This window comes from Nilaparvata lugens, chromosome X, assembly GCF_014356525.2.
Source record: "Nilaparvata lugens isolate BPH chromosome X, ASM1435652v1, whole genome shotgun sequence".
In the NCBI taxonomy this organism is placed as follows: domain Eukaryota; kingdom Metazoa; phylum Arthropoda; class Insecta; order Hemiptera; family Delphacidae; genus Nilaparvata; species Nilaparvata lugens.
In genome coordinates this window covers 71,225,760-71,235,652 of record NC_052518.1, presented here as the reverse complement: position 1 = coordinate 71,235,652, position 9,893 = coordinate 71,225,760, and the positions used below count along the sequence as shown (strand labels likewise).

The 9,893-nt window shown below is 34.9% G+C and overlaps 1 protein-coding gene across 6 annotated transcripts in view; it reads left to right on the top strand.

The window, feature by feature from the left end:
• Window positions 1-9,893, top strand: part of LOC111047535 (C2 domain-containing protein 5) — a 122,127-nt gene that overhangs the window by 78,488 nt on the left and 33,746 nt on the right. For all 6 annotated transcript variants that reach the window (XM_039441558.1, XM_039441562.1, XM_039441559.1 and 3 more), the window contains one exon: window positions 8,209-8,355. In XM_039441558.1, coding sequence (XP_039297492.1) covers window positions 8,209-8,355 — 147 coding nt within the window. The remainder of the gene's footprint in view (window positions 1-8,208; window positions 8,356-9,893) is intronic.

Genomic DNA, 9,893 nt, shown 5'->3' with positions numbered 1-9,893 from the left:
TTAAAGAGAGGTGATCAAGGTATAAATTCATTAGATAGAGCCTGTAAGGTACATGATATAGCGTATATGCAAAATAGTGATAATAAAACTCGAGCGGTAGCTGACAGAGCTCTAGCAAACGCTGCGTGGGACATTTTCAAAAATCCACAAACACCTCCTGCCGAGAAAGCACTTAGCTATCTTGTTACAAACGTCATGAAAGCTAAAGCGGCATTTGGTGGGTCTTTGAGAAAGAAGAAGAAGAAGAATGAGAGGAGAAGTTATAGTAATGATATTAGATGCAAAGCTATAGCTCAGTTGAAAAAGCATATTGCAGGAAAAGGGTATTTTTTGAAGCCTTTTCCTCAAATAACTAGTGGGGGGATAGTTTTAATTCCACCCCCTCCACCACCCCCATCATCATATGGAGTGAGTTTATTCCCTCAAAAACAAGTTAAGAAACGTAGAACAACAAAGAAGAGTAGGAAGAAGAAGAAGAAGAAGAAGAAGAAGAAGAAGACATGAATATTGAAGGAGAATTGAGTAATTATGATTTGATTGATTGGTCGAAATTATTACAGATTCGGCTAAGAGGTATATATATGTTAGATGCATTACCCAAAAAAATTCTAAAAAACGAGAATGCCATTGTGAATTTAGCAAGGGAAAGCGAGGATGGTACACATTGGGTTGGATATAAAAAAGTCGGCTCCAATGTTTGGTATTTTGATCCAATTGGAAATTTACAACCACCATACGAATTGGACAAATATTGGAAAAAAGAAATTGGAGTAAATATATTTTATAATGTAAAGCACATGCAACCATTAAATAGCAATTTTTGTGGTCATCTTATATTATTGTTTCTTGCAAATCAGTTGTAATTAAGTGTTTGTGCTGAACACACATTACAAGATGGTTGTTATTACATTAAGATCTAACACAAGTAACCTCTACGAACATTTACAAGAAATTATAGAATTTGATAAAAATCGTGAATGGGGAATTGGATTGATTAATTTTTGTAGCTACAATAGTATTGCAAACATTAATAAAGGAACAAATTCCAGCTTCAAATATGGTGATAGATTAATTGAGCTGGATACGGGTGCATATGAAGTTGAGGATATTATAAAATCTTTAAAGAATAAATTGAATATTGATGAGAAGAAGAAGAATAAACTTATTATACGAGCAAACGTAAATACTATGAAGATTGAAATTCATTCTGATAAAGCCATTGATTTAACACATACTGATTTGATTGGTAAGATACTTGGTTTTGATAATGTTGTTTTGCAACCAAATAAATGGCATTATTCTCAGCATTTGGTTAACATAACAATCATTGGTAGTATTGTACTCGAGTGTAATTTAGCATGTGGTAGTTACTCTGACGGAAAACAAAAACATATAATCTACAAATTTTTACCAAAGGTTCCCTGCGGCTATTTAATAAATGAAGTACCATCGCCGATTATTTATGTACCTTTGAATATGCATAGAATTCAAACTATTAATGTAAAGGTAACAGACCAGAATGGATCATTTATTGATTTCTGTGGAGATACAATTACAATTAGGTTGAACATACATGAAAAACAAAAGTAAACGTAATGGGTTATCTTGTTTTCAATCCATGTTCAAATAAGACGTGTACACGCAATGTCATTAGAGAGACGAACGTGAGAGCATCAACACCTAAAAACAAACGTGCTTTGTCGGCTAATTGTGCGAGAATATTAGAAAAGTTAGGTTTTATAGTTGATTGGCGGAATGTTAGGAGGAGGAGCAGCCGCAATTAGTGAAATTCTGGACGTGGAGACAGACCTTCAGTTTTATAATGATATAACCAAATTCCAATTTCACACTCATACAGTTTATTCGGGACAGGAAATAAAAAACTCTGACGAGGCACATATTGGCATAAATTCTTTAGATGTCTATTCTTTACCTTGCAAATCATTTATATTTATTGAGGGAACAGTTAACTGTACAAAACCGGGAACAGACCTGGCTGATCCACCAGTTACAGCAGACTATAAATTAAGCAGTAACATAATCGGGAACCTTTTTGACGAAATACGATATGAATTAGCAGGTCAGCAAATTTCTAAATCAAGATTGATTGGATTAACATCCACAATTAAAGCTATACTAGTGAAGAATACGCTAGATAAGAACACATATCATTTGGCTGGTTTTGACAGAGCAGGATATGAGCTAACAGATAATAAATTCACTTTCTGTGTACCGCTGAAATTAATCCTCCCGTTTTTTGAAGATATTCAAAGAATAATTTTAAATTTGAAACAGGAACTCATCTTATTGAGGTCACCGACAGACCTAAATTGTGTTGAGTCCGCAAGTGGAACAAGTGTTAGTGTGAAAATTACAATACTGCAATGGAGAATGCCCTACATAACTTTAGAAGATCACGTAAGACTGAAATTTTTGAGACTGCTCGATGCTGACACTCTACTGAAATTAGGTTTCCGGCATTGGGAAATTTGTGAATTACCAAATTTGCAAAATTCACTTAACCATTCTTGGGCAGTTCGCACCACATCAAGTTTTGATAGTCCAAAATACGTTATAATTGCATTTCAAACTGATCGTAAGAATAAAATTAAAAAATCAATATCTAATTCCGATAGCTGCAGTATTTACAATGTTAAAGTATATTTGAACAGCGAGTATTATCCATATGAAAATCTGCTAGGTAAAAAGGAGGTATTATACCAGATGTTTTTGGATTTCGCGCCCTCGTATTATAATCATTCAATCAATAGTGAACTCGGAACAGAAATTGACTTTGAAACGTTTTGTGAATCAACACCGCTGATTGTTGTGGACTGTTCACACCAAGCGACTCATTTGAAATCATCGACAGATGTTCGTATTGAAATGGAATTTAATAGTGCAGTACCTGCAAATACTTCTGCCTATTGTGTTTTAATTAGCAATCATGTGATGGAGTACACACCTCTGACGAGCATGGTGAAAGAAGTTCAGTAATTTTATTGATAGAGCGCACCAGCTGCAATATTATATAAGGTGTGCACTCTGACAAATTTGGTTCATTATCAGTTTCACCTTTGAACAGGTAACATCTAAAATGTCCTATTCTTTGTGTTCTGATATTTTGGACAAAGCGCAAACTCAGTCTATTGGTATCCAGTGTGATCTTGATTCCGATAGTTTCTATTATGAACCAAGGTGCAGTACACCGATCCAGAAGACGCTGCAGGTGGAGGAGGAGCAGAAACGGGAGGAGGAGGAGGAGGAGAAAGATGGAGGATTCGACGAGCCTGCCGAAGAGAAAGAAGTGGACAAGCAAGCAAGTACGAAAATTGCTACAGTTGATCTTCACTGGTTTAAACAAGATTGTAATCAAATTATTGTGAAAGAACTTGCCATAATTGATCAGTTTAATAATTATATTGTATTCCATTTCAAATCACCATTTGCAAAGACAGAATTGAGTGCAAAATTGTATAACAATGTAACATGGTTAGAACATCACTATCATAAAATAAAATGGGAGGATGGAGATTTAGAATACACTGACTCATTAATACATGATTACCTTGTAGGTTATGAGAAAATTTTCACAAAAGGAACTGAGAAAGCAAAGTTTTTAAGAAGATTACATAATAACGTTCAATGTATACCAGAGGATTTTGCAAAACCCGATTTCAGCTTTTTCACTAGTTCATGGTGTTATGGTGTGTGTAACATTCATAAAAATAGACCAGATGGACGCTGTGCTTTGTTCTCTGCCCAACATTATAATTCTTTGTTGTTTAAAAATATGTATCAAACAAATAATTTCATGTGTGAAAACAATCGAATGCAAAGTATGAAAATGGCTGCGATGTACACGAATTCGCAGAAAAGAAACTTTGCTCGTTATGGATTCTTCTACAACGGAAAAGAGATTCAGTGTGTTTATTGCATGCATGCATTGAGACTGCATAAAGCACTTACATGTTGTCTGTCTGCAATTAATGAAGAAAGACCACTTAATTACTCTATAATAGTGCCAGCCTACACTTAGTTTTGTTCATTCGCTTATCATGGATCTGAGAAAGTGGTTGACTGCTGACAACGAGTTGGAAGTGAGGTTAAAAAACTGTATTGATTGGTATGATGAGTGTGAAAGTGCAATTAGGAAATCAACTCGTGTAAATTATAGTTTGGCGAAACAATTAAAAGACATTTTTCTAAGCACGGTTAATTTAAATGACATAAGAGACTATCTATGTTATTATCGTCCTCATAATTTGTGTATAGATAAGTTAATTAAAATTGAAGATGAAATTATGAATAGTTGTTGTGGTGGTGAAATGTGTAAATAAACTTTTTCTGTGTTCAAATGATTTTTCATTCCAATATCCCACTCACTTTTTAGTTTAGTACTCGGTCAGAGCTAGACCTGTCAACAGCAACGTGTGTGGTGTGATCTTTTTTATACAGGCGAGACACGACTGTCTTCAAGCAACTGTTGTAGGTACAACACGTGCACATTGTTAATTTATAGAACAGAGACACATGTCAAACATCTGGGAAGCCGTTAACATGCAGTGTTATGGTTTTTCAAAATTCAAAAAATTAACTCGTCTCTTGATGGGAATTTCATTTAACAAATTTGATTCAATTGCGAAGAATATTAAATTTTCAACAGGATGTCAAGATGCTGATTTACCATTAACAAAAACAGAAAATGTGCACTTTCCAATTTTATCTGAGATATTCGAATTGCTTGATATACTAGACAGCGGCCATCTACATTATGATTGTACAAATGATTCACCATTATCTGTTGTTAAAAATTCCGATGAACTTTGAAAATTCTTGTACGATATTGCAGATAAAAAATGTAAAAGACTTAGATCATTGACCTCTCTCTGGATTCACTTTAATCTGTCAGTATAGCATTAGATGAGAGAGAGAGATTGATTGATTGATTGATTGATTGAGTACTTTATTTATGTAGATTACAATATATACTGGCTTATACACTTATATACAATAGCTTACAATACAGCAAACTTATAGATGAATTTACATAATATAGACTAGGAAAATAACTATTGAACTGTATATGATATGAAAAAGCAATTTGTAATATAATAACTATAGATAATAATCATATTGTTATGCGTCTACATAAATTGGTGGAGCTTTGGACATATCAATGTCCATTCTTTGGGAAGAATATTAAAAATATCCTCCCCACTAACTCTCTACCAAATAGAGAGAGAGAGAGGGAATTTCTCAATTCACTTTAATCTGTCAGTATAGCATTAGATGTAGAGAGAAGGATTCACTTTAATCTGTCAGTATAGATGTAGAGAGAAGGATTCACTTTAATCTGTCAGTATAGCATTAGGGAATTTTTCCTCCTCAAAGGGAAATTATTTTTTCCCTCACTTTCTTCATCCCCCTCATCTATACTGGGCAAGGGGAAGGGAAAATCCATTTGAGAGAGAGAGAGATATATCTTTCTCTCTTTTCATCCCCCTCATCTCCACTGGGCAGGGGGAAGGGGAAATCTATTTTTAGAAAGAGAGAGAGAGAGAAAGATATATCTCTCTCTTTTCATCCCCCTCATCTCCACTGGGCAAGGGGAAGGGGAAATCTATTTTTAGAAAGAGAGAGAGAGAAAGAGATATATCTCTCTCTTTTCATCCCCCTCATCACCACTGGGCAAGGGGAAGGGGAAATCTATTTTTAGAAAGAGAGAGATAGAGAAAGAGATATATCTCTCTCTTTTCATCCCCCTCATCTCCACTGGACAAGGGGAAGGGGAAATCTATTTTTAGAACACCCCCCCACCCTGTGGGCGGGGGGAAGGGGAGGCGGGATGGACGATGGGGGAGAGGGGGGAGGGGGTTTTCGAGCAAAAAAGTCAGTCTAAAGTATCTAAACACACCTACTTAAGTGTTGTTTTTCCAGGGGTTTCAGGAACAACTGAATTTGAAAGTGTAAACTTGAGGTATTGGCGGTGATAAATCAGAGGGATTCTTTTCTCCAGTTTTTCATTTAGTTTTCTATGCATATTAAAAAAGAAATTTTCTTCATTTCTCGGAAAATTCATACTTGAGAGAGTAAGTTAACCACGTCATTCCTATTTCCAATTTTAAAGACCTGCACTGAATACAATAATTTTCATAATATCCTAACAAAGTCTCTACAGAGATATATTTATTCATACCAATAGAAACACGATTTTTTTCATCCGGCATCACATAATTCGAATCAAACGGTTCCTGAAAAGCTCTTTTGACTTTTCGACGGAAAGGAGCATGCCCATATGAAAAATGTAGACGAGCGAAGCGTGCCTGCCGACTATTCTCAAAAAGTTTCCATCGATAAAACCTATAATATTGTACTTTGAAATTTTTCAATTCACTTCAGTTTTTTATATTATTGCTGCTGGATCCTCCTTGATCCGCCACTGCATGTAATTCCATGACCCCCAGGACCCCGGCAGTGTCAATGGGACTCGCTTCGCTCGCCTGCAGATCACATTGAAACGGATCTCTCTTGTACATCATATCAGTCAAAAGGGTATTTTGAACTTGCTTCACTCGCTTGTTGTTTTGAAATGTGGCTCTTGGATAAGAACATAAAAATATGAACCAATACCTAAGCTGAACCTCATTATGAAGTTTGAACTATTGGTTCTTGAAAAATGTGATATAACTCTTAAAAAAGCTATAAATTTGAGGAAATCCATAGAGTAAGTGCATGAAATATAGATGTCAGTTTACTTGCGAAAACTCCGGCACTCAGAGCGAGCGAGGAGTTTGGTTGTCGGGTTCGGTGACAACAACCAAGCTCCTTGCACGCTAGCAAGGAGACTAGTCAACTAGTCTCCCCGACAGTAAATCCCCTACTGGTTCAGAGAGGACTAGTTGTCGGGACCGTAGATGACAACTAAGCTCCTCGTACGCTAACGACAACTAGTCTCCCCGTCAGTAAAGCTCCTCTCTCAGGAGCTTAGTTGACGCCGTCAGTAAATCCCCTCGAAGGTGGTTTTAAAAGGAGTTTTACTGTCGGGGAGACTAGTTGACGCGTTCCCATATAGAATAATACTGTAACACAAGTTGGAATGAAATGAAGCATTATGCACATTTGAAACATAGTTGAATGGAATATGATATTTAAGAGTCTTCAACAAATATATGGACTTAAATAGTCTAATGCACATAAACATAAATCATATGATCACTCCACGTCAGATGGTAATCCATTTGTAACCTAACAATTTTTTTACAAAATTGTTTGACAACTCATGCCTATTGAATTAAAATATTGCATTTTGCGTCTTGGACTCATATATGTGAAAACCATTTTCCTTGAACCATAAAGTAGCCTTGTCTATTGTTTCAATAGTAACTCTTTTGAGATTTTGAAAATATCTATCAAGAGTTAGAAAAAAAGTATCTTCAGCAAACATGGTTTTAGAAGATGTTGAACACCTGAGAAGATCATTTATCATTACAAGGAACAACAGTGGTCCGAGAACATATCCCTGTGGTATCCAAATAAGAAATGGCAAATAGTTTTCCATTGAATAATATTCAGAGGAGTTGGCTGAGTGAATTGGTTGGTCACCTTTCCAACGGGAGTAGCCTTCTATTTTGTTTTACTTCATTTCCAGTTAATGCACATCAAAATTGCATCTCACCTACAAAAATGAAGATATACATAAATTGATAAATAGGAAAAATGCTTGTAACTGAGTTCACTTTCCATTGATTTTTTTCTGTTTCATTGTTTTAAAAATTGAATTCATCCATCTTTTATAAGTGATGTAGGTCTACAATTGCTTCTTTTAAAACAATAATATAAAATACACATTTATTAATCATCCTACAAACATTTTGCAGCCTCCAATTTGTGATTTGAGTCCCCTCCTAAGGGGTTCTCTATCATTCATTCAAGTTATATCGTGAAGCTTAAAACTTATCTTTCATTGATTGTTTTACTTATTAATTTATTCATTTTTGTGACTACCTTGATATTAGTTTGAATTGAAATGTTGAATAAAACTTCTCGTTACTCCCACAAAATGAGAATTCACATTACATATTCAACATCGAAATTCGCTTGAGAATAGTTGTAATATTATATTTTCCCTATTGTTTTCTAATTTTGATTGTCAAGTAAAGCTTCTAAATAAGATTTTCAATAACTGATTTAATGATTGTATTGCAGAGTGGAGGACAAAGTGGATTCGTTCACAGTTTCCTAGCGGAAGTATTAGCCATCGTGAGAGCTCATGTGACAGCTTTGGGAGGAAACGCGATGGTTGCTTACACCATGTCTGACTGTACTCTCCTCAACTACCCAGCCAAAAATCATGTAACTACAAAAGCCATCTAATTTTATGCTATCGTGTATTATGTCATTACTAGCTGACTTGAGATATTCAGTCATGAAATGCACTTTAGTTGATTCTCTGTGTGTATTTTATTACGTTTTATTTTTAGAAGAATGTTGAGTGAAAATGTCTTAGGCTCGTATGACAATAGGACACCAGTGAGGCACTAGGAATGAGGAAGAACGTTGCCTCGCTCACACAATCTTTGTATCTGAGCGAGTCGCTAGGCATTATTCCTCATGGCGTTTATTAGGCTAGGGTCGCTAGTCGAGACACCAAATTTCTGGACACTAGCACGAACACCGCTGAAGCACCAATATTGGGGAAGTGAGGCTGTGTTCTTCCTGGTGTCTCACTAATGTTCTAGTGTAATACGAGCCTTGTTCATGAGGTTGAGCACTATGTCGAAAGTAAGAACCGTTAACACTAGTTTTCAAATAAGACAGTTTAAACATTTATGTTTTAATTGATTAACTGCTGCTTACCTCAATCAAACAATATCATTGAAGGGTTGAAGAATCATCAATTCCTGTATAAGCTGCTTTGCTGTTAAGAGTGTCTTGAGCTCACTTGAATATGCTAAAAAATGTAATTTATGAAATAGGCTGAAGTGGCGCAGTAAAAAAGTGCCTGTCTGCTATGCTAAAGGTTTGTTGTTCAAAACTTGATTGTGGAGTATTTTCACGTGAATTATATTGAACATCACTTACATATTTATGACAAAGTAATACATTTCTTTCTCTTATTGATTTATTTCATGAATGCTTTTTTCAAATTCATGTTTTTTTTTTATTAATTCATTACATAGAGAAGTGTCATTGTCATGATAAATGTCAACATGTCAGAATTACTATTCAGCTAAATTTAATACAAAAAGTATTTTCATTTGAAATACTGTATTTGTGAAACTATAAAATCATTTAAAAATCTTGAGGTGTTGATAGAATTTGCATGGTTTTAAAAGTGATTCTACAAAACAAGCAGCGCTTTCACCAGTGGCGGATCCAGATGGGGATTGATGCTTAAATAAATCTTGATGAATTTTTTAAGCTTTCAAGTGATTTTTCGGCTTTCTAATAACATTAGCTATAAAATTCAAAATTGTTATCACTTGTCAATTATTTTCAAGGAGAAGATAATGTGAAGTGCGTGACACACTCATAACCTTTTGGACTTCATTACCATCAAAATCTGAAAGATTAATAGTACAAGCTAAGCTTAATTTTCCTCTTTCAGATTATAATAGATCATTTTAATAATTGTATTGATAAATAATAATGATTGATTGAAATTATTGAATTCGTACAAGTTTTGTCCAGTAGGGTTTTGTGATACCTCTGATAGTTTTCGAGTTATCCGCTCTTTGAAGTGTGAAATTGAAAAAAAATCGTTCAATTATTTTTGTTTTATATTAGTCATTCAATTATTTGCTATATTCGGGCTTTGAACTCACCAACAATGCATCGAGAAAATAAATGCTAACCATACTTTTTGCCGACAATCATAGTAGGGTTTTAGA